The following is a 25,961-nucleotide window of genomic DNA, read 5'->3' on the forward strand; positions in this document are numbered from 1 at the left end:
ATGTTTATGATGTTAATTAATCAGTCTAAAAATCACGACTTGCTTGGTTTTTCATTGTCTGAGTCAACCTACTAGTGCGATGTTGTTAGAAAAATACATTTAGCAAATTAAAAAGCTTTTGTTCACTGTAAATAATGTGAATGTTGTTGCATTTACTCATTTATATGGGTTAGTATAGTATTAAGATACCATACACTAATTTAAGCTAGTTTTGATCTTGTTTCATGGTCATTATGTATGGTTTTCAGGATTATCTTCATTAGAGGGATTATGCTCATTAAACACATGTATAGTGTGTGTTGATGATGGAAATTGACCAGCCTGTTGGAGACTGCATCTTCAAAGTAGGGGAGCTAAAAATATCTTGAATTTTATTTACAAGCTGTGGGCTCTAGCCTATGAATGTGTTGTCATGGAAACTATCATGTCACCCCCTAATTTTAGACTAGAAGAACGCCCTCTAGTGATAGTAGTGAATTCTGATGTGCCCGATCACGTGTTGTGCCTGTGTTTCTTTTCTGAAATGTCAATAAAGCATATTTTAAATTCTTGTTGCTTAGTTTACTTTTGCTTTTTAGATAGAGTGGTATTCAGCATTAATGTGTTGAAACTGAGCATTTGCTTCTCTGAGAGAGGAGTTTTAAAATGTGTCAGATTGAGATCAATTTCTAGTAAACCCAATGATGTCATCATCACAAGTGTTTTTTAATCATGATGGAATATTGCATCAGTTTCTATTGTTCTTAAATTAAACATTACAGTTACTAGAGACTTCCACTTCAGTTGGTGTTTTTACACCTGAAGAAGATATACAGTAGTTTAATTAATCAATAAAGTGATTAAAGCAATTTTCCTATCAGCAATGTGATTTTTCTGGTTTTACATTTTATGTCTCTGTGAGTTTCAATATTTGATTGTTGGCTTCAGTGATTTGTTCACTCTTAAAAATAACTGTTATTTATTGGCATCGTTGGTTCCATGAAGAACCTCTAACCTCCATGGAACCACTAAAGTTTCTTTATAGTGGAAAAAAAGGTCCTTTAGTTTATTAAAATGTTCATTATGCTTCACTAAAGGTTCCATAATGTGCAGTGATTCATAGAACAATCATTTTTGGATCCACGAAGAACCTTTCAACGATCAGTTCTAAAAATAACTTAATTTTTCTAAGTGTGAAGAGCATTTTAAGAATCTAAAGAACCTTTTTCAAAATAAAGAACTTTTTGTGGAATGGAAAGATTCCATAGATGTTAATGGTTCTTCTTTGAACCATCGGTGCAAATAAAGAAACTACGGAGCTCCTAAAGGGACATGGTGATAAAAAAAAATGATGGGAAGAAAAATAATAAGTCAATGCTTTTGCGTTCTATCACAAAACCTTTTGAGGTCTGCGAGTGAAAGCAAAGTTTCAGCGCACAAAAGTTTTTGCGAGGGAACACAAAGTTTCTTGGGGGAACGCAAAAACTTTTTGCGAGAGAACGCAAAAGCATTGACAAATATTTTAGGGGCTCCATAAGAACCTTTATTTGTAAGAATGTAAGAAAAAATTTATCTTTTAAAAAATGTTGAATGAAAGGTTCTTTGGAGAACCAAAAACAGTTCTTCTATTGGATCACTGTGAATAAAACGTTTTGGAACCTTTATTTTTAAGAGTAGAGACACAATGCTCACAGTCAATACTCTTAGGTTACCAAGAACTATAAAAAGAAAATGAGAACTCATGCTATCTTACTCATAATCAACACTTCATCAGCATCTTTTCAGATTCATAGAGCACATTGAAGACACACAAAACAAACTCAATCTAATTTCACAGGTTTATTGATTGAAAATGACCAGATTCTGTATCATTTTGAAAATATCAAAACGAATGTCGTCTTGCATGTGTTTGCGACATAAAGTCTTCTTGTTTCAGTAGTATGTTTCTTGTTCCACCCAGCCTGAAACAAAACAGCACAAATATTAGAGCCAGTTCATTCTTAATCTCTCAAAGCACTGAAAAACAACAAACGCTGTTAGGAAATTGATCAGAAATCCCATTCAAAATCCAGCGTTCTTCTTGGGAAACAAATACTTTAGCTTTAAAATGAAAGCAAATGTAGTTGATATCCATGTCGAAGTCTGTTATTACCTCCTGGGCTCCGCCTAAGGATATATCTTCTAGCTTCATCATATACGAAGATGAGCAGCGAGTATGGGAAGGCGCAGAACCACCAACATGGTCTAAATCGTAATAACAATGATAGGTTGTTAATGGTTTTCCAAAGTCTGCTATATGTTATGAAAAATAAAGATTTTAATTTAAAAAAAAACCTACTTGAGAGGATACATTCTCAAAGCAACGTCCATGCCTGGGCAGTATGACAAGAAAGCCGCCAGAGCAGTTTCTTCAAACAGTCCAAAGATGAGGATTTTGTTTCTATGAAAGAAAAGTGGTGAACATTATGGCATGGCCTTTAAAATAACACATATTACACACGTTTATGTCTGGACCCTTTGTTTACATACCTCATTCCCTGCTGTACAATGGAGTTCCTTCTGGTTTTACAGATGATTAGATCAGCCCACTGCACAATCACAATACTGGCAAAGAATGCTGTATGGCACGTGAACTCCACAATCTTTCTGCGCTCATACGTCTAGAAATATAAACAGATGAGCAATATTAACATGATTGATAATTCAAATTTTCAGACATCCCACCTCTCCCCATAAGGTCCGGGACTCTCCCGCATATTGATATATTGCAAATTATATACAAGATCCCTAAAAATGTGAGAGAGAAGCCCTGTTTCCACCTAGTATTACCAAGACCGCAACATATAGTGTCGGCCCAGATCCGGGCCACATCTGGTACATGTGGATTCCATGTGTACCATATGTGGGCCGGATCTGGGCGAAACTATGTTGCGGTCTGGGTAAGGTGCGTTCTTGGTGATCCAATCACAATTGGTCAGCCAAGAAAAATGACCATTTTCACCTGGTATTATCGAAAATTCGTTTGTGCTTGGTGGGATGTCTGTATTTGTTGTTTAATACACGTTTTTGATTTATAGAGCTGTGACACCTACCCATTGCTGGCCATAGCTGTCTTCCAGGTCATTGAGATACTTATCATCCCAGTTGACTCGAATTCCTATTAAATCGGAGGGCAGGAATCCGTTCTCGGCAAGAATTACAAAGTAGGCGAAGAACCCTGCAACTGCTTGCATCATACCTAAAAATATGTATGATGACATTAAAATTGAAGTTAAGAGGGTCTGACCATAGATTAAAATAAATTTGTATAACCTGCAATTAAATGCAAATTTACAAATGCTTGTTTGTTGTATGTATTTATGTAATTCTTCGCATTTATTTTTTTAATTGTAGTGCATTCCATTTTAATTAAGTTATTTATATTTTATTTAAAAAAAAACAGTAGGTGGCACTGTTCATAATTAGCAATTACGAAGTTTTGTTGACAGTTTTAATGTGCTAAAGATATAGCCACCCTTCCTGGTTGTGCTTCATGAAGCTGTGGTTTACAGTGAATTTAGAACAGCTAAGCTTCGCTCCGCGTCTGCCTAACAACACCATAAATCCACCGTACACCACTGCTGCTTGGGGCTTATTGCTTTAGGGTATGTTCACACGTGTAGTTTGGTTCGCTTGGTTTGTTTGGTCCGGACCACATTGGCATTTTAACCCTGAACCTAAAGATATCGAACCTAAAGGCATAGGGATGTCATATATTTCGAGACGGAACTTACCGAACATCCAAAACAATGTTGTGTGCTGGGCTAAATGTGCTCATTGTATGTGTTTAGCCTTCAATTGATGGTATTTTGACCAGATGAGAATTCGCAAAGAGCTTATAAAAAGTGTAAAGGCTTCAAAACAGCGGCAGGAATCCCTTCGTCACACACACAAATGAAGTTCTGCTGCGATGAAACGCGGTTCTAATGCCTGTACTGAACTGTGATGGGCAACATCCCGACTATGACGAGAAAAAACATGTATGCTTGAGCATTCTGTCCTTGTTAGGGTCCTTGTGATATTTGGTCCGTGTTGCGTTCATATTTCTGTCGAACCAGAGTTTGTTTGGAAGTGGAGCGAGACCCATCTTTTCAGCGGTCTCGGTCCTCTTGTTTGGTACGCACCAGGGTTCGGTTGGCAGTGTTCACACTTATTCAAATGAACAGCACTAACACAGCAATCGCACCAGGGTTCGTTTTAATCGAACCAAACATGCAAACATGAACACACCCTTAATAAGTAACAAAGACTGCTGCAATGCATTAGTACCATCAAAGGTGTGTTTTGCTTTTTGGTTATATTTTGTATGTTGAGCATCCATGATAATTAATTTAAATGCTATGGTTATAGTAAATTAGTAAACACTGTTTAAGATAAGAACCATAGAGTTCTTGTTTAAAACCAGGAAAATGAATGAAGATAGAGCTAACAGGTATAAACATCTGTTTAGAATAACCATGCTCTTACCGATTTGACCGTAGGCCATACTGATTAGCCTCTCATTAACCAGTTTATCTGTTTGAGCGTTTCTGGGTTGTCTCTTCATGATGTCACTTTCAGCAGTTTCGTAGGCCAATGAGATAGCAGGAACCTGTAGAAATATTAAAAACAAATCAAATGCAATGCAAATCAAATGCAATGCAAGTACAATGACAATTACAAGGTTTCATTCTATGCATCCATGCATTGCCAAGATAAGGACACATTTCCTGGTTGTGATGCTATTCATTTGCATCACCATACGATTATCTGAGAAAAAGCTGGGGAAGATCTGTAAGTTGGTTTATTTTAAAGATGGTGGAAACCATGATCCAATGAATCAGATGAAAAAGAATAACATGGTTCAAAGTTATTAGTACAAATGTGTGTCAAACGTTGGTAAAGTTAACTTAACAAGGTTAAGTCTCTTCTATCAACTCAGCCGACAATGCTTTTGAGAAACGCAGCCCAGATTGTTTATAGTGATGGACAGGAAAATAATGATCAATGATGCAAAGAGAATTCAATTCTGCTGTAAAGTAGCACTAGACAATAGTATCATTGTTCAGCAGAAGAACAACAGAACTGTAAAGTTCATCAATAAGGAAATTAGTTCAATTCAGCTGTAAAGCAGCTCTGCAGAAAACAGTGATGTCATCATCCAGCTCAGGCCAACTCTCATCCAAATGATCAATCAGTTTACCAAATTTCAATAAGTTGTACCATATGGCTCTAAGGCTGCCAACCCAAAGATGAAGAGGAAAACTATACAACAGTTGTATATGCACCTTCAATGCTTGACAGCCCTGATTCTCATACTGGACAATATTCTACACAAAAAAAAGTGTCCTTTCACCTACCATGTCTGTTCCCAGGTCAATGCAGAGAATGGTGACTGTGCCCAAAGGTAGAGGAATATTAGCAATTATGAACAAGAGGAAAGGTGAGATTTCAGGGATGTTACTGGTCAGGGTGTAGGCAATGGACTTCTTCAAGTTGTCAAAGATCAAACGTCCTAAAATTGAAGACACATTTGAGAAATAAGTCTTAAAGTAACCTTAATGATTCCTCAGTCAATTAAGTTTCCAATAACATCATACCTTCTTCTACGCCAGTGACAATTGAGGCAAAGTTGTCATCCAGAAGGATCATGTCAGCAGCCTGTTTGGAAACATCAGATCCAGCAATACCCATAGCCACACCAATGTCAGCCTTCTTCAGAGCAGGAGAGTCATTGACACCATCACCGGTTACGGCTACAATGGCACCCTGATGAGAGAAAATATGCATTTAAATGGTCCCTGCTGGGTAAAATCATCTAGCATCAACTAGGATTGGATAGATAACTCTCTGACGGTACCTGTCGCTGAAAACCTTCCACAATGATCAGCTTTTGTTGAGGAGAAGTTCTGGCGAACACAATTTCTGTATGATGTTTCAGGATATCATCCATCTCTTCTTCACTCATATTCTTTAGTTCTCCACCATGGACCACACAGGCCTTAGCATCTCTAGAGGTACACTTTGTATTAGCAGACATCTAGAGCAAATTCAAAATGTGTTGCCCATAAAGTTTTTGTTTGAGCTGGCGAGTTTACCTTGGATTAACCTCTCCAACAGGGATATTCAAACGAGCAGCAATGTCTTCCACAGTCTCGTTGCCTTCTGAGATGATACCAACACCCTTTGCAATAGCTTTAGCTGTAATTGGATGGTCACCAGTAACCATGATAACCTGTAATAGAAGATTATGAATCAACATTTGATTAACTAAATGTCATTGCAACAAGAGCGCAAAGGTGCAACATATTCAAACTGTGGATCTTGAATCAAGAACAACATCTTGATTCAAGACCCTTTACAATAGCCTTAGCTGTAATTGGATGGTCACAAGTAACCTGCGATAGAAGATATAACGCTTGATCATCTGATTAATTTACTTTAATACAAGTACAATATAATCAAGCCATCAGTCTTGAATCAAGGTGAAACAACACCTTGATTCCAGCACTCCTGCACTTGCCCACAGCATCTGGTACAGCAGCACGAGGAGGATCGATCATGGATATAAGGCCAACAAAACACAGATTCTCAGTGGGGAAGTTCACTTCATCAGTATCAAATGCAAAACCCTCAGGAAACTGGTCATCAGGGAGGCAAAAGTGGCAGAAACCTTTGAGAAAGAACACAGTCACTAGTGTGCATAGTCATAGTTTTCATGGCACATGGAACTTCATAAGGTTACTTTACCCAGCACTCTTTCTCCAAGACCTCCGAGTTCTACATAAGCATTTTGGAATGAATCTTTCATTTCATCATCCAAAAGCTGCTCTTTTCCTTGAATCAAAATGGAGGAGCATCGATCCAAGATTCTCTCAGGCGCTCCCTTCATTACCATCAGGTGCTTAGACTCTAAGGAATTGATATTCTTGTGGATTGAGAGCTGGAAAAAAGCAGATTAGGTGTTGTTAGGATGACCAGCCAAATCTGCAAACCCTCCAAAGAATACATCAACAAAAATACCTGATATTTGTTGGTGGAGTTGAAAGGGATTTCAGCAATCTTTGTGTACTTCTCTCTCATTTCAGTGACTGAACCACAGCACAGCTCAATACACTTCAACAAGGCAGACTCAGAGGCATCACCAGCTGTTTCTCTCTACAAAAGATTGATTTAGTTATTTTACTAATAGAGCCTTTACTTCTGGACCTCTACAAGTCACTCTAATGGTAAACCATCTAGATATTTCCCTAAATACCCTAAAGTTATAAATATTGAGACACTCAAGCACACCTTAAGGATTGGGAGATGGCTCTGATCAGCAAGGAAGACGGCACGATTGCACAAGCCAGCAACACGTGCAAGAGCAGACCAAGTAGCAGAGCTCTTGTCAAAAGAGGTTCCACTCTGGTTCTCTGTTGTGTCAGCTTCATGAATCTGGTTGTCAAACCACATGTGAGCGACGGTCATTCGGTTCTGGGTCAAAGTTCCAGTCTTGTCAGAGCAGATGGTGGAGGTCGAGCCAAGAGTCTCCACGGCTTCCAGATTCTTCACCAGGCAGTTCTTCTTTGCCATTCGTTTGGCAGTCAGAGTTAAGCACACCTATGTGAAGTTACAAATTCAGCAATCATTTTTGGCTCAAATGTTCTAGATAAGAATTTGAAAAGCAGATACAGTTGACTAAACAAGAAGCATACCGAAAGAAGCACCCTGACTTACAGTTACAGTGGCAAGGAGACCTTCTGGTACATTAGCGACAATGATTCCAATCAGGAAGATGACAGCTTCCAACCAACCATATCCAAGAATCAGAGAAAGAATGAAGAAGGACACGCCCAGGAAGACAGCTACACCAGTGATTATGTGAATGAAGTGCTCGATCTCTTTAGCAATAGGTGTTTTTCCACCATCCAGGCTGGAGGCAAGAGTGGCAATACGACCCATGACGGTGCGGTCACCAGTGTTGATGACAATCCCTCTGGCAGTACCTATTGAATAGTGTAACTTTTAATTACATAGTTAGGGATTCAAGCGCATAATGCTGAAACCCAATTGTATTGTTTGAATTTCCAAAGATCAGTATCCAAACCGAGACCAAACCATAAGTTGTAGAGACTTGAAACTTTGAGGGATAGTAGTGCCTAGCCCATATACTACGTCACCAATTCTTGCCCCAATCAGCCTTATCAAAAGTACGGGATGGCTCATTACTCCTAAACCTTTTGTCTCAGGCTCAAGTGTCTTATATCGTTGTAATCCTTGATCCTCGAATCCAGATTCGATTGACACTATGACGAAATTTTTGGGTATTTTGGATTTTTAGAAAAACCTACTTTTGCCAAGTAGTCCTAGGTTTTATGCCCAATCGGAACCAAACCAGTGCATAAAGATTCTCTGGAGTCTTCTTGTAAATAATTACAAAAAAAATTGAAATTTCGATTTACGTCCATAGCTACTTTTACTAAAACGGCTATCCCTCTTGAACAGAATGAGATAGTTTCACCAATCTTGGTACACCTATGTATGGTCTCAGTCTGTGGTCACGTGAAAAAGGACGCAGCGACTGCCCACTTTGTGGCACTATAAAATAAAATAAATACACAAAAATTACAATAGCTACACAACTGTCAGTACGATTGAAAACTGGCATGAGGTGTCTTTGTCCAAGGTGCCGCAGTTGTCTACGAGGACATTCGAGTATCTCAAAAACATGGCCGCTGTCAGCCAATGGTTTGAACAGAACTCGCTGGGCCTGTTTGACTCACGGCCCTAGAGGCCTGTAAAAAAATTTAAAGAAATTGGCCATCAGAGGGGGGCAGCTTTGTGTTTTTCACGTGTGTAAAGGATTGTACTGTATATCATGTGATTTTCACACATGCCCACGACATGCATAACACATGGTAGAACTGGTAGAACAACTTTCCCTCAAGAACAACCACTGTCAATTGAATTGTTCGTTAAATATTGGAGATTATTTAAAAAACTTTCTATCGCGAACTAGTCCTAGGTTTTTGGCTCAACCTCAATAACTGTTAAAAAGCTTTAAAACATATATTTCTTTAGCAAATTCCCCGTTTTGGCTTTAAATGGTATTTTCCATATATGAAAAATAAAGATAATACCTTTATACGCATGTGCTTAAAGGCCTTAAAGCGCTTGAACCCCCTTAATTGCTGCTTACAGCTATATTTTTTTCATTGTTTTTGTTTTCCAACAAACTTTAGCTGTCTTATCATTGTACCTTCAACGCAGTTGGTAGAGAAGAATGCAATGTTTCTGGTTTCCAGGGGATTTTCATTGGAGAAGTCAGGAGCACGAGTCTGGGGTTCAGATTCACCAGTGAGTGACGAGTTGTCCACCTGCACATAAGGAAGGAAGATTTCCATGAATATCCATGTTGGTTCAGGCTTGTTTATGCTAGTTAGTACTGGTTTGGTGTTGGTCTAGCTCAGGGGTGTCCAATGCTGTTTTACTACTGGAAAACATTGGCCCACCAGGAGCAGGTTTGGACATCCCTGGTCTAGCTGGTAGACCAGCATAGACAACCTGTTCACCAACAAACCTTGGTTGACTTGCATAGTATCTAGGGATGCACAATATATCAGCCACCATATTGTTTATGTTTTATTATATGTTATCGTTATCGGCCCAATAAGAAAATTTGGCCGATATATCAAAGCTGATAAATAATGGAGTATTTCCTTTAGCTGAGATACTTCAGATCCGCACTGTTCTCCCTGATGGTTTTGAATTACTTGAAATATAATTGGAATCACTTCATAGAAGGAAAATACAGTTTAGTGCAACATGTGCACCGCAAGTCTGTCAAATAGGCTACATAAAATTATAAGAACATTATAATTGTGTGATTGGGACATGGCTTTTAATGGTGAGACTTTTGTTTTTGTAATCAGACTCTAAAAAACTATATAAAAATTTGGATTTAGACTTATCGGCCAGTATATCGATTATCGGCTTTCAAATATAAAAAAATATTGGTTATCGTTATCGGACATAAGTTTTATATACGTGCATCCCTAATAGAAACCAGTTAGACAAAAAAATTTTCTGGTTACGCTACTTAAGAAGCCTGGTTGTTGGCGACCAGCATTCTCGCCGGTCTTTTTTTAACAGTATAGGAGTATGTTACTTTTGCCATTCTAATGAGCTTTAGGTCTTACCTTGCATCCATGTGCAGAAATAATACGAAGATCAGCTGGGATTCGGTCTCCACCTTTGACCTCCACAAGATCTCCAGCGACTACCTCCTCAGCATTAATGTTCTTTTTCTCTCCATCACGCACAACCAGGGCTTGCTAGAAAACCAGAATGTATTAAAACGACTAGTTTTTATGAGAGCTAAAATGTCTATCAGAATAATTTTTTAATTTCAATACCTGAGGAACAAGGTTCTTAAAAGATTCCATGATCTTAGAGCTCTTGGCTTCTTGGTAGTATGAGAAGCATCCCGTGATTATGACAACACCAGCAAGCACAATCCCCAGGTAAAGCTGCAAAAATTATTCAACTAATTATTTAACGAAGAATTGATGTTTGTTGACATATTAACTATTTATGCATAATTAAGAGAAGACCATTTTTGCTCCATAGTACATTGTCATTTGCGGGTTCGTCTTCGGAGGCAGCTTGGATTCCATATGCCAGGAAACAAAGGATCGCACCAATCCACAGCAGCGTTGAGAACCCACCAAAGAGCTGTTTGCAGAACTTGATCCATTCTGGAGTCGTAGGAGGTGGGGTCAGTGCATTCGGCCCATCACGAGCTAAGATCTCCTTTGCACGGGAAGAAGACAAGCCCTGCCAAAAATGATTTTTAAAAAAAAACGAGTCAATGAGTTGTCGCAGGGTAAGCAAGTTTAAAACAGTAGCTGTGGATGGATTTTTTTTTAAATGAACATAAATATGAGACTCCAGGTAGATATTGTGTAATAACTGAAAAGGGGCATGCTGTCCTTGAGGTGTCAGAGTGAAGTGAAGGTCAAGGTAGGGCAGAGGGTTTGGTCCAGGTGGGGGCGGAGCTAACAGTCGGACACCACCCACTGCCCTATGTCCGGGTTTGCTTCAGGAAAGCTCGAATAATATTATGCACATAGGTTTCAGATTCATAGTTACATAAGTTGCAAGTGCTTAAATTAGAAGTTTTCCATTACAATTTATAATCTTCTGTATCCAATACATATAATCTACTGTTTCCAATACATAACGATCTACTGTTTTGCCTTGAACATGTCTTCTGTGATCTGATTAACATCTTACAAACACGTCATATATATATATAATTAAATTATAAAAATATAATTTTGAGTAAAAGCGCTTTGATTTGACAAAAAGGAAACTTAATATTACATAATTTCAATTATTTTTTATTCCAGTTACAAGCTGTTTTTTTTTTAAAGGTAGATGATAACAATAATCATTTATGCTCATCTAATCAGATTAAAGATGCATATGAATTATTTTAGATGCAATAAGATTTCCCAAAAGTGCCACTAAACTCACCCTGGTCAGGTCAGTGCCGTATTTGCGGTGAAGCTCGTCCAGCGTCAACTTGTGGTCGTCCTGTGGAAAAGAAAAGAGCCTTGAAATCTTCGTTCCCCACATTATGATTAAATGGAGAGTTAAAAGTATGTTAATGCAATGTGTATTTTCTAAACGCATTTATATACACACCAGATCCACTTCTTTTTTAAGATCGTCCATGTCCTTCTGCTTTTTTTTCCCCTTTTTTGGCTTTTTGGCTCCATCCTCTGAAGTCGCTGCCAATTTGTACTTATCATTCCCCGTCTATCAAAAATAACAATACTTTGCATAAGCAATAAACACATTGCTGATTTAAAAAAAGCAGAGCATGAGATAAAATAAAAAACACAACAAATGGAGCAACAAGTGCAGGAAAGCAAACTGGCAGTATAATAAAAATGTGGTCCACTCACGCCAAGCCCCATTTTCCTAGTTTATTCCTTATCAAAATCTTAAGTTTGTGGATTTTAAGTGTCGTCGTTCTCCTGACAGCCTCTCCGGAGACAAAAAGCTCCTGTGTGTCCAAGCCAGGTTCACAAAATTTATACCCCGCCACCTCACCCGTTTCAAGGAGGAGTTTTGAGAAGATTAGGGAGGAGTTTGGCTGCTGTCATCGAGCTTTAACATTTATTCAACCTTCATCCAAACAGGTAGGTCATGTCATTGACAGCAAGATGAGGAACTATACTAGTCTTATTACTAGGCCTTTGGCAGTTTACACAACAATTTACTAGTATTTAAAAAACCTTCCCTGTGCACTGATTTGTCTTCAACATGAATCATTTATTTGCTGATGATCAGGCACCAGCTTATTTTATGACCTTTGGCCACTTCTCCATTTCCAAGTTGAGTGATGAATGACTGTGTAAATTGTGTCCTTTGGCATTCAACACCCTGTAATAAATCTGATAGATCAAACTACATTTGCACACAGCCACAAACGTATCTCAAGAATTCTGAATGTGAGTTTTGCATAGGCTTTGTCCGTGTTTTGTAAACGGCTTGCTATCTTTTCTCTGTCAACAGTGGATTAAGTTGAGTCCATATTTATGCTTTTCAACAGCTTAGCACCACTTATATGTCGGTGAGCATGGTTTGCACATTTCCTTTTGAGTTTGCATCCATTTGTTTGGTAAATAGTCGAGGAAAACCATGAGCAGCTGGAGCCTGTTAATGACAGCATGCTTTAGGAAGAAAGGGATGAAGTGTGCAGATATTCAAGGTGAAAACAGGGTTGTGGGAAAGTCAACAGTGACGATCAGCCTTTCTGACAGTCACAGAAATCCATTTTAGTGGTTACATTTTAATATTTTTTTCCTTATAGGTCTGGCACTCATTAACTTGATTGGATCGTGAAATGGGGCTTTAAAATATATACCTAACCTGTTTAAAAGAAGCAGTCCAGTCTCTGAAAGGAAACATTATATACTAAAGTAGGCGGTCTGTGACTTGGCAGAGCTGAATAACCAAGAATATACAGTATTACTTTGTACTAGTGCACTAGTCTTTGAAAACAGCAATGCCTGGATCAAATCAGGTAACAGCTAACAATACCCTTAAACAGTGCAAACTATTATTTAGCGATCCGGTTCCAGTGCTTCATCCCATGATTGGTGTGTCTGACACAGGGATTATTGACTAAAAGAAAGGATGATGTGTTGAAGTGGCTCATTCTGTGAAGGGGGAAGGGCTCGTACTGTATGTCTTTGACACACACACACACACACACACACACACACACACACACGTGATTACAGCCGCCGCTCTACGAGCACAAATGCAAACGAACTTTGTTGCTCGGAGGAAATGGGCATCTAATGCTATAATGTCTGGCCCATACACAAATATAATGTGATGTAACAGTAAATTAATTACTTCACAAATGAAAGGTGCTCCATGTTATTTGATTATTATGGAATTCGAGAGATGCAAACCAGAATATTTAATATAATATAATATAATACAATGCCTGTCAAAAAAAAAAAAAAGACACATCATGGCCATCATTTCAGGATGACAAACTGAAATAATGGCCGCTTTTCCCTCCGCTTTTTTATTTTCACAATATGAATGTTAGCTTTGTAAGTGTACTCTTCTGCTCATCAATGTGCAATAAGGAGTGTGTAGTGTCTCTCTCAGGCATGCAGCTGTGAGTGTGGAGGGAAATGTCAGACACTGAGAGAGAGAGAGAGAGAGAGAGAGAGAGAGAGAGAGAGAGAGAGAGAGAGAGAGAGAGAGAGAGAGAGAGAGAGAGAGAGAGAGAGAGAGAATAGTAAACATGACAACTGTGAAAGAAGGCAGTGTCTCTTTCTCGCACGGCTCTCTGTGAAGAACACTGCAGAAAGCAGTATGTCACTTCTAGTATGTCCCCACAATTCAGCGGCATTATAAAAAGAGACCAACCTTAGGTCTGTATTCCATAGCATTCATGAACCATTTAAAGGGATAGTTCACCCAAAAATAAAAATTCTGTCATCATTTACTCACTATGGAAGTCAATGGGGCTCATCAACAGTTTGGTTACCCATATTCTTCAAAATGTCTTTGTTTGTGTTCAGCATAATAAAGAAATCATATGCATGGATGCTTGACGTGCAAAAATGAATGAGGTTCATTCCTGTGTTACGCGGCACATTTGAGCTTCCGCAAGAACCAATGAGGTTCATTCTTGTGTTACGAAAACTCTCAGATTTCATTTCATCACAAAACACTAATTTTAAAACACTTCATTTGTGTTTTAAAAAAATGAACGAAATTCTTCGAACGAAATGAACGAAAATGAACAACACAAGTAATTTTTGGGTGAACTAACCCTTTAAAGGTGCAGTGTGTGATTTGTAGCGGCATCTAGTGGTGAGGTTACGAATTGCAACCAACAGAAGTTACGGTGGCCGACAGGAAAATATGTCATCGTCTGAGACAGCAGAGAGTAGCAGTTCAGCAATGAGGTTTCTTTACAAGGATAAATTAAGAAACGATGTTTACTTAATTATTCAGTAAAACCACATAAAACATATCGGCGCATTTCAATGATCGGGAACCCGCGGTGTGTGTAGACAGAAACTGCTCATTCTAAGGTAATACAAATATAATGGTTCATTAAGTAAGGTCTTTATACACCACTGAAAACTTCTTTTTCAAGGTAGTGAGGAAACGCTTTCTGTAGCGCTGTGTGTTCGCTGTCGGCTACGCTAGAAACATGACCACACAATATGTCGACCTCCAAAGAAGGGGGCGCCAGCGGTTATGGAGATATAAATGTCTCATTCTAAGGTAATAAAAACATAAAGGTTCATTATGCAAGGTTTTTATACACCACTGAAAACATAGTTATGGATCTTATATTGCATTTCTGTCAATAGATCCTCAGAAATATTACACATTGCACCTTTAACTGCTGGTTAGATTAGCAGTGTTCAGCAACTCTGCTTTGTGCCTAACAAACACCCTTTAATAACAAGTTTAGCCTCATGAATGATTTGTTTGGGTCACACTCAATCGGAGTGACACATTTTTTCAATTGCACGATGAGCAATGATGACAGAATTGTGATTTTTGGGGTAAGCTACTCCTTTAAAAGGACCATTCTAAGGCACCTGTAATTACACTCGAGGAAACTCAGCACATGATGTCCTTTCACTGCGCTCCGTCCCCGGAGACCCGAATCACTCAGCTCGAGCACACATGAGGGATATTGTGTGAGCGAGGCTCGTCGCATGTGAGAGAGCATTGTTCCCTCTCAGAGACCATAGCTTTACCTAAGATTTGTGTCTCCAGGGTTCAGGTTACCAGACGTCACCCCCCAACTCTATCTGCCCACTTTGTCCCTGAACAGAATTTTCCACTCGTCTTTTCCATGAAGACACCTACATTCATCCGCTGCACTTCTCATCCTCTCATTATACACTCGCCTATAGCAAAAAATAGACACTAATTGTGAGGGATTGAGCGCTGCAAGTGTAAACAAAGAAGAGGAGAGAGTAAATTATCCTTAGAAAATCCTCTAGAAGAGTCAAACTAATTATTTTTAGTGATGAAGATAGATAGCATTTTATCTGCTTTATTGTTGAATAAACTTGCATAAAACACATGTTGCACAAGGCTTAATTTCATCCGGCCTCTTGCTGCAAACAAACAACTTTTCAGTAATTATATCCTTTAAGCAAAACAATTAAAATGCCTTGTGTTTCGAGTGTGTTTCAAAAATAACCCCAAAAAATGTTAACCAGAAGTTTGGGAAGTTTGGAAAGAAATTAATACTTTTATTCAGCAAGGGTGCATTAAATTGATCAAAAGTGACAGTAAATATATTTAAAATGTTACAAAATTGCAAATTAGCAATATATTAGAATGATTTTTGAAGGATCACGTAACACGAAGTAATGGCTGCACAGTTATTTTAAATTTGATCATCGTTTCACTGTTTTTACTCTATTTTTGATCAAGTAAAAGCAGCATTGGTGAGCAGGAGAGATTTCTTTCAATTCAATTAAAAAAATTTCAATTTCTTTTTAAAGTAATTTTATCCCTTAAAACTCATCTTTGATCACCAAAAATACATATTTAAATTTTTTTCCTTGAAAAAAAATCTTCATGCATTAAAATATCTTGAATGTAACTCGACACCCTTGCCTCATTTAGTATACGCGGTTCTATGAATATGCAAATGACTGAGCCCCGCCTCCACTCACTCACTCACTCACTCAGAGATCCACTCGTTGACGATCACACGTTGATCTGATTGGTTACAAGATTTGTGACGTCAGAAACACCAGCGATTTCAAACCGTGTTTTTGAGACTGTCTTTGGTTCAGTGCAGTTTTAAGCAGAAAATACTCAGCAATGCTGGCGCTTTATGAATTTACACGTGTTTTGTCTTAAAGCATATTAAAAACATCACATAGACATATAAACAACATTAAAAACTTGATTTTCACCACAGGGGGACTTTTAAAAAAAAATCTTACCTAGCCCAAAACATTTGAACGGTAGTGTAACATTATGGGGGAAAACACTGCCCAAAGGTGCTTTTTTAAAATCAAAATAACAATTAAAAAACCACAACAATAAAAAGGAAAAGAAAATGCATGTGCAAAAAAGCAAGCTGCATGAATCAACTTGCATAAGACATAAGTTAAAAATAAAATGTCTGTTAATATTTTACCATTTCCATTATTTATTATCTGCCATTAAACTTTTAAATATCTGTACTTTGTACTGCTAATTTATTTGCATGACACCCATTACTCTTTACCTCTCTTTACGTGAACCTTGAACAGTTTTGCCCTCGAGACGTCTTTGCTTACCTATAAACAGCAAGAGAAAGCAGAAACGTTCGAAAGAGTAACACGAGCGTCTAAACACAGAATGGACAGTGAAAGTAAAGATGTAGCAGGTTGACACAACAAACGCTACATGTCACACAGGGTCATGGAAAAGCATTCTACCGAAACCTTTGTGAAACATTGTCCCATAAGGGCTTGGTGAAATTGTTTTAGCCCTGATAGCGATTAATATGAAGTTGTATTTCGATGGCCCACTACTAACTATAAGTAACTTTGCAACTACATGTCAACTATCAGTCATTAGAGTGTCTGCATAATATCTGCTAACACTTTATTTTGTCGCTCCTCAATAGATTTTCTACTGACTCGGAGTAACTTTGCAACTATATATTCTATTTACCCTAACTTAACAGTCTACTAATACTATAATGACTGCTAGTTGCAATGTTACTAATAGAATGTCTAAAGTGGACCATCAAATTAAAGTGTAACACTATAAGCCGTTATTAGGCCTACAAGCACCATTAATGATTGATCTCATCCAGAACTTCTTGACTTGTCTAAGTCTTCCACACAGCAAACCTCATATATTGGTTTAGAAAGGTGTTTGACACCCGGCTGAAGAACACAACGATCATAAACATGTTCATTAGTTCACACGAGAATGAGGACATCAGACTCCCTTCGGTTTGTGGTGTACAGGAACACAAAAGTGGTCGCCAGAGTTCACTTATGTGAATGAACCCAAAACTTTACAACCACTTTGTTAACAATGAATATACAGTATATGTGTGTATATATATATATATATATATATATATATATATATATATATATATATATATATTAAACATATCAGAAGTGACAGTAATATTACAAAAGATTAAATTTCAAATAAATAATGTTCATTGGAACTTTCTTCATCAAAGGGTTTTTTCATGGGATCAAATGTTTTCATTGATAATTGTTAATAATAATAAATGTTTCTTGAGCATCAAATTATCATATTATACTGATTTCTGAAGGATCATGTGACACTGAAGACTGGAGTAATGATGCTGAAAATTCAGCTTTGATCACAGAAATAAATGACTTTTATTTGTAAAAAAATAAAAGTCTTTATTTTTAAATTTTATTAGTATTTTATTAATATTTATATTATTAATTATTACAGCCTTCTATTGTATGCTTTAGCCAGCTAATTTATGTGTAACACTCATTATGCTTCACTCTTGAACAGTTTTGCCCTCGAGACATCTTTACTTACCTATAAACAGCAAGAAAGCAGAATTACAAAAGAAGGAAGAACACAAATGTATAAACTCAAAACAGTGAAAGTATTATTATGCTGCGGGTTCATGGCATATATATGGTAGACATAATCACTCCATATGTATATATATAATTTTACAGACTTATTAGCCCTGCAATAGTGCTAAAAAGATTATTGTAACAGACAGTGTCTTTCAGTTGCTTAAATCAGCTGATGTTGAAAGCACTTTTAGGTTTCGACACTAGACGGTGTGGATCCAAAGCACCACAGATATGCATGGAAAGCATTTATTGTGAGTTTTCAGAGTCGGTCAGGGCAACTTTGGCTAGCAAGTGCTCTCAGAATAACACAGACGTAAAGTCTGACCACTTCATAAGATTCAAAAGATGTATTTATTCGCTAGACGGGCATTCCTGTTTTACAAACTGCTAATTTTTCCAAAAAAAACTGCATCTACAAACAAGGCTCAATGCCCAATAGCATGGCAGATTTACAATCGGAACAAAGGTAGCTCAACATTTAAAGAGCTTTGTGCTTAAAAACAGCTTTATCCATAAACTCGGAGAGAAATATAGCTAACTTTAGTCTCTCAACTTGGCAAAGGCTGAGAAACAAGCTGGTTCAGTTGGGAACAGATCCCGGATGACAAAATATGGTTACGCTAACGTTCCCATTAAGTTATCAAAATCTCAAGCTTTTTAAATGTTTTGAAAATGCTTTTTCTTGGTTATGTATGTGCACATTCCATTTCATTCTGCAAACATAATGGGAACGTTACTTTAGAATTTCCCTGAACATTCTAAAACAAGTTCCATTAACGTCACTAGAAGAACGTTTGTTCATAACTTTGCCAGAACGTTCGGTCAGCTGGGGTAACGGACACTTCTTATGTAATAGTTGGGAAAATCTGCATTCGGTGGGCGGGCCCGGTGATTTACTCTCAGACGGGAAGTTACTGAATGACTTACTGAGGAAACAGGCGAGTAAAGCGAAGGAGAAAAGCATGTGTGTGTGTTTTTGTGGTCACCGTGATTTTGCCAAGACATGTTCCTGGTTCAACACATTTTGTTGATCCTGGAATTACAACATTCCTGTCCGGAAATTAGTCCTAACCCTATCCCTTACCCTAAACATAATTTATCCCTAAAATCAGAGTGAAATTATGTTTTCACTGGTTTAAGCCTAAACTTGACATAAACTGTAAACGTGTCCCTCAAATCTGATTGGTTGACTGGAATGTTGATCCAGGAACATGTACTTAATAATATCAGGTTCACACGTCTGTTTGTCGATGACATCATCGAGCTTCAAACACACCGAGGCGAGGTAAAGCTAACCTGCTTTTAATGAACAAACACAAGGCCACAAAATGAAGTCTATAGCAAACAAAAGATACAAAAGCTGAGCCATTCATTTGCTTAGGCTTGCCTGTGTGGTTTTGACAAAAAAAACTATTGTGTGTTATCCCATAGAATAGAAAAATTACACTTTTATCTAACATCTTTTGAATAATATCTTAGCTGTTTATCCAAGACAGAAGTAACAGTAATGGAGAGATAAATCCTGCGATTTATAAGAAAAAGACCACAGAGACTACATCTACATTAAAGTCATATATGTTACTTTTTTTTAAATAAATGTAACATAAATAAATTAATACAGTCTATAATAGAGTACATTAAATGTATACAGTCTGTTTTTATTTCTCTTAATGAATCTTATGAGAAATGGCTGACAACATAATAAAATAAAATAAAATAATAAATACAAAAACCTCAAGATCAACTGATCTGAGCCAGTGTTATTTTGATATTATTACAGTTTTTATTAATATTTTATAATGATAATAATTAGTTTCTATTTTTAGATATCAGGTTTTCATTTTAATTTTAGTTAATGTTTGTTGCGTTTTTGCCATTTGTAATTAGTTTACATTATGAATTAGTTTATATAAAATTTTTCTATACATTTTATTTTTATTTATTTCAGTACATCAAGTTAAACTAAATGAAGGTGATGAATGCAGCCTTGGTAACTAAAGTTTAATATGATATTTTATTTCAGTTGAAGTTTATTTCATTTCAAGTAACATTTTAATAGCTTTAATTTTATTTAACAATTACAACCCTGATCTGAGCTCCTGTCCACATAAAAATTATAAACAATATTTATTTGTATAAATTAATATATATTTATATTATAATTGTATAGCCTATAATAAAGTGTATTATAATTTTAGAATAAACAACAAGACAATCTATCTGAATAAAATAATAATAAACTAATATTCCTCTGGCACTTTATCAACCCAAAATAGCAACATAAAGAACAAAACATCTCTAAAGAGTTGCCCAGTACATGACCTTCGTCTCTGGCTACACTGTCTCCAGGCCAGAGACACAGAGAGTGTGACGAAAAGGGACTCCAGGCCCGAGACACAGAGAGCGTGACGAAAAGGAAGTCCAGGCCTGAGACACAGAGAGTGTGACGAAAAGGAAGTCCAGGCCCGAGACACAGAGAGCGTGACGAAAAGGAAGTCCAGGCCCGAGACACAGAGAGTGTGAGGAAGAGGAAGCCCAGACCCAAGACACAGAGAATGTGAGGAAGAGGAAGTCCAGGCCCGAGACACAGAGAGCGTGATGAGAGGAAGTCCAGGCCTGAGACACAGAGAATGTGGAAGAGGAAGTCCAGGTCCGAGACACAGAGAGCGTGAGGAAGAGGAAGTCCAGGCCCGAGACAGTGAACGTGAGGAAGAGGAAGTCCAGGCCCGAGACACAGTGAACGTGAGGAAGAGGAAGTCCAGGCCCGAGACACATCGAATGTGAGGAGGAGGAAGTCCAGGCCCGAGACACAGAGAGCGTGAGGAAGAGGAAGTCCAGGCCCGAGACACAGAGAGCGTGACGAAAAGGAAGTCCAGGCCCGAGACACAGAGAGTGTGAGGAAGAGGAAGCCCAGGCCCGAGACACAGAGAGTGTGAGGAAGAGGAAGCCCAGGCCCGAGACACAGAGAGTGTGAGGAAGAGGAACTCCAGGCCCGAGACACAGAGAGTGTGAGGAAGAGGAAGCCCAGGCCCGAGACACAGAGAGCGTGAGGAAGAGGAAGCCCAGGCCCGAGACACAGAGAGCGTGAGGTAGAGGAACTCCAGGCCCGAGACACAGAGAGCGTGAGGAAGAGGAACTCCAGGCCCGAGACACAGAGAGTGTGAGGAAGAGGAAGTCCAGGCCCGAGACACAGAGAGCGTGAGGAAGAGGAACTCCAGGCCCGAGACACAGAGAGCGTGAGGAAGAGGAACTCCAGGCCCGAGACACAGAGAGTGTGAGGAAGAGGAAGCCCAGGCCCGAGACACAGAGAGTGTGAGGAAGAGGAAGCCCAGGCCCGAGACACAGAGAGCGTGTCGAAAAGGAAGTCCAGGCCCGAGACACAGAGAGTGTGAGGAAGAGGAAGCCCAGGCCCGAGACACAGAGAGTGTGAGGAAGAGGAAGCCCAGGCCCGAGACACAGAGAGCGTGTCGAAAAGGAAGTCCAGGCCCGAGACACAGAGAGCGTGAGGAAGAGGAAATCCAGGCCTGAGACACAGAGAATGTGGAAGAGGAAGTCCAGGTCCGAGACACAGAGAGCGTGAGGAAGAGGAAGTCCAGGTCCGAGACACAGAGAGTGTGAGGAAGAGGAAGTCCAGGCCCGAAACACAGAGAGTGTGAGGAAGAGGAAGTCCAGGCCAGAGACACAGAGAATGTGGAAGAGGAAGTCCAGGCCCGAGACACAGAGAGCGTGAGGAAGAGGAAGTCCAGGCCCGAAACACAGAGCGTGTGAGGAAGAGGACGTCCAGGCCAGAGACACAGAGAATGTGGAAGAGGAAGTCCAGGCCCGAGACACAGAGAGCGTGAGGAAGAGGAAGTCCAGGCCCGAAACACAGAGCGTGTGAGGAAGAGGAAGTCCAGGCCCGAAACACAGAGAGTGTGAGGAAGAGGAAGTCCAGGCCAGAGACACAGAGAATGTGGAAGAGGAAGTCCAGGCCCGAGACACAGAGAGCGTGAGGAAGAGGAAGTCCAGGTCCGAGACACAGAGAGTGTGAGGAAGAGGAAGTCCAGGCCCGAAACACAGAGAGTGTGAGGAAGAGGAAGTCCAGGCCAGAGACACAGAGAATGTGGAAGAGGAAGTCCAGGCCCGAGACACAGAGAGCGTGAGGAAGAGGAAGTCCAGGCCAGAGACACAGAGAGCGTGAGGAAGAGGAAGTCCAGGCCCGAGACACAGACAGTGTGAGGAAGAGGAAGTCCAGGCCCGAGACACAGAGAGCGTGAGGAAAAGGAACTCCAGGCCTGAGACACAGAGAATGTGGAAGAGGAAGTCCAGGTCCGAGACACAGAGAGTGTGAGGAAGAGGAAGTCCAGGCCCGAAACACAGAGAGAGTGAGGAAGAGGAAATCCAGGCCTGAGACACAGAGAATGTGGAAGAGGAAGTCCAGGCCCGAGACACAGAGAGCGTGAGGAAGAGGAAGTCCAGGCCCGAAACACAGAGAGTGTGAGGAAGAGGAAGTCCAGGCCCAAGACACAGAGAGCCTGAGGAAGAGGAACTCCAGGCCCGAGACACAGACAGTGTGAGGAAGAGGAAGTCCAGGCCCGAGACACAGAGAGTGTGAGGAAGAGGAAGTCCAGGTCCGAGACACAGAGAGGGTGAGGAAGAGGAAGTCCAGGGCCGAGACACAGAGAGCGTGAGGAAGAGGAAGTCCAGGCCCGAGACACAGAGAGTGTGAAGAAGAGGAAGTCCAGGCCCGAGACACAGACAGTGTGAGGAAGAGGAAGTCCAGGCCCAAGACACAGAGAGCGTGAGGAAGAGGAACTCCAGCCCCGAGACACAGACAGTGTGAGGAAGAGGAAGTCCAGGCCCGAGACACAGAGAGTGTGAGGAAGAGGAAGTCCAGGCCCGAGACACAGAGAGCGTGAAGAAGAGGAACTCCAGGCCCGAGACACAGAGAGCGTGAGGAAGAGGAACTCCAGGCCCGAGACACAGAGAGCGTGATGAAGAGGAAGTCCAGGCCCGAGACACAGAGAGCATGAGGAAGAGGAAGTCCAGGCCCGAGACAAAGAGAGCGTGAGGAAGAGGAACTCCAGGCCCGAGACAGAGAGCGTGAGGAAGAGGAAGTCCAGGCCCGAGACACAGAGAGCGTGAGGAAGAGGATCTCCAGGCCCGAGACACAGCGAGTGTGAGGAAGAGGAAGTCCAGGCCCGAGACACAGAGAGTGTGAAGAAGAGGAAGTCCAGGCCCGAGACACAGAGAGCGTGAGGAAGAGGAACTCCAGGCCCGAGACACAGACAGTGTGAGGAAGAGGAAGTCCAGGCCCGAGATACAGAGAGGGTGAGGAAGAGGAACTCCAGGCCCAAGACAGAGAGCGTGAGGAAGAGGAAGCCCAGGCCCGATACACAGAGAGCGTGAGGAAGAGGAAGTCCAGGCCCGAGACACAGAGAGCGTGAGGAAGAGGATCTCCAGGCCCAAGACAGAGAGCGTGAGGAAGAGGAACTCCAGGCCCGAGACACAGAGAGCGTGAGGAAGAGGAAGTCCAGGCCCGAGACACAGACAGTGTGAGGAAGAGGAAGTCCAGGCCCGAGACACAGAGAGCGTGAGGAAGAGGAAGTCCAGGCCCGAGACACAGAGAGCGTGAGGAAGAGGAAGTCCAGGCCCGAGACACAGAGAGTGTGAGGAAGAGGAACTCCAGGCCCGAGACACAGAGAGCGTGAGGAAGAGGAGGTCTAGGCCCGAGACACAGACAGCGTGAGGAAGATGAACTCCAGGCCCCAGACACAGAGAGCGTGAGGAAGAGGAAGTCCAGGCCCGAGACACAGAGAGTGTGAGGAAGAGGAAGTCCAGGCCCGAGACACAGAGAGCGTGAGGAAGAGGAAGTCCAGGCCCGAGACACAGAGAGCGTGAGGAAGAGGAAGTCCAGGTCCGAGACACAGAGAGCGTGAGGAAGAGGAACTCCAGGCCCGAGACACAGAGAATGTGAGGAAGAGGAAGCCCAGGCCCGAGACACAGAGAGCGTGAGGTAGAGGAACTCCAGGCCCGAGACACAGACAGCGTGAGGAAGAGGAACTCCAGGCCCGAGACACAGAGAATGTGAGGAAGAGGAACTCCAGGCCCGAGACACAGAGAGCGTGAGGAAGAGGAAGCCCAGGCCCGAGACACAGAGAGCGTGAGGTAGAGGAACTCCAGGCCCGAGACACAGAGAATGTGAGGAAGAGGAACTCCAGGCCCGAGACACAGAGAGCGTGAGGAAGAGGAACTCCAGGCCCGAGACACAGAGAGCGTGAGGAAGAGGAAGCCCAGGCCCGAGACACAGAGAGCGTGAGGTAGAGGAACTCCAGGCCGGAGACACAGAGAGCGTGAGGAAGAGGAAGCCCAGGCCCGAGACACAGAGAGCGTGAGGTAGAGGAACTCCAGGCCCGAGACACAGAGAGCGTGAGGAAGAGGAACTCCAGGCCCGAGACACAGAGAGCGTGAGGAAGAGGAAGTCGAGGCCCGAGACACAGAGAGCGTGAGGAAGAGGAAGTCCAGGCCCGAGACACAGAGAGCGTGAGGAAGAGGAACTCCAGGCCCGAGACACAGAGAGCGTGAGGAAGAGGAAGCCCAGGCCCGAGACACAGAGAGCGTGAGGAAGAGGAACTCCAGGCCCGAGACACAGAGAGCGTGAGGAAGAGGAACTCCAGGCCCGAGACACAGAGAATGTGAGGAAGAGGAACTCCAGGCCCGAGACACAGAGAGCGTGAGGAAGAGGAAGCCCAGGCCCGAGACACAGAGAGCGTGAGGTAGAGGAACTCCAGGCCCGAGACACAGAGAGCGTGAGGAAGAGGAACTCCAGGCCCGAGACACAGAGAGCGTGAGGAAGAGGAAGCCCAGGCCCGAGACACAGAGAGTGTGAGGAGGAGGAAGTCGAGGCCCGAGACACAGAGAGCGTGAGGAAGAAGAAGTCCAGGCCCGAGACACAGAGAGCGTGAGGAAGAGGAACTCCAGGCCCGAGACACAGAGAGTGTGAGGAAGAGGAAGTCCAGGCCAGAGACACAGTGAACATGAGGAAGAGGAAGTCCAGGCCAGAGACACAGTGAACATGAGGAAGAGGAAGTCCAGGCCAGAGACACAGTGAACATGAGGAAGAGGAAGTCCAGGCCCGAGACACAGAGAGCGTGAGGACGAGGAACTCCAGGCCCGAGACACAGAGAGCGTGAGGAAGAGGAAGTCCAGGCCCGAGACACAGACAGTGTGAGGAAGAGGAAGTCCAGGCCCGAGACACAGAGAGCGTGAGGTAGAGGAACTCCAGGCCCGAGACACAGAGAGCGTGAGGAAGAGGAACTCCAGGCCCGAGACACAGAGAGTGTGAGGAAGAGGAAGTCCAGGCCCGAGACACAGAGAGCGTGAGGAAGAGGAACTCCAGGCCCGAGACACAGAGAGCGTGAGGAAGAGGAACTCCAGGCCCGAGACACAGAGAGCGTGAGGAAGAGGAACTCCAGGCCCGAGACACAGACAGTGTGAGGAAGAGGAAGTCCAGGCCCGAGACACAGAGAGCGTGAGGAAGAGGAACTCCAGGCCCGAGACACAGAGAGTGTGAGAAAGATTAGGAAAAGTTCATCTCACAGTCCTAGGCTCTCGCTCCTGATCTGTAGAGGTCATTCCACTTCTTTTGTGCTTGGTCATTCACTCCTCACAAACTTGTGCTGGAGGGGTTTCAGACTAACCTCCCCTTGTTTTCATTTTACAGACGGGCCAGTTGTCATTGAACAATGTAATTTCCAAACAGCTAAAGTTACGGGAAGGCCAGCGATGTATTAATGGTTTTAGAAGATAATCCCTGACACATTCCAGGACACACATTCACCTCCA

The 25,961-nt window shown here is 41.5% G+C and overlaps 1 protein-coding gene across 1 annotated transcript; it reads right to left on the bottom strand.

Moving 5' to 3' along the window:
• Positions 1–1,803: 1,803 nt before the first annotated feature.
• On the bottom strand, positions 1,804–12,095 carry LOC143714308 (sodium/potassium-transporting ATPase subunit alpha-1). The gene is made up of 22 exons (XM_077205458.1): positions 11,952–12,095; positions 11,689–11,802; positions 11,518–11,577; positions 10,612–10,815; positions 10,395–10,508; positions 10,179–10,313; positions 9,239–9,356; positions 7,717–7,985; positions 7,291–7,599; positions 7,021–7,155; positions 6,748–6,940; positions 6,495–6,670; positions 6,096–6,232; positions 5,858–6,008; positions 5,598–5,766; positions 5,358–5,512; positions 4,486–4,609; positions 3,072–3,217; positions 2,509–2,639; positions 2,318–2,419; positions 2,132–2,223; positions 1,804–1,940 (listed from the first exon to the last, which is right to left on the bottom strand). The coding sequence occupies exons 1-22, from the start codon at positions 11,961–11,963 to the stop codon at positions 1,912–1,914; spliced, it is 3,075 nt and encodes a 1,024-aa protein (XP_077061573.1). The 5' UTR covers positions 11,964–12,095; the 3' UTR covers positions 1,804–1,911.
• Positions 12,096–25,961: the final 13,866 nt, after the last annotated feature.

This window comes from Siphateles boraxobius, unplaced genomic scaffold, assembly GCF_051911475.1.
Source record: "Siphateles boraxobius isolate OS27281-9 unplaced genomic scaffold, OSU_SipBor_1 53, whole genome shotgun sequence".
Classification (NCBI taxonomy): Eukaryota; Metazoa; Chordata; class Actinopteri; order Cypriniformes; family Leuciscidae; genus Siphateles; species Siphateles boraxobius.

What these genes read in the sequence shown, in the direction of transcription:
- LOC143714308 (XM_077205458.1), bottom strand. An exon ending in TTAAAAAAGAAGTGGATCTG is followed by an intron (nt 11,578 to 11,688) that starts GTGTGTATATAA and finishes TCTTTTCCACAG; the next exon opens with GACGACCACAAGTTGACGCT. An exon ending in GTCTCCTTGCCACTGTAACT is followed by an intron (nt 7,600 to 7,716) that starts GTAAGTCAGGGT and finishes AACTTCACATAG; the next exon opens with GTGTGCTTAACTCTGACTGC.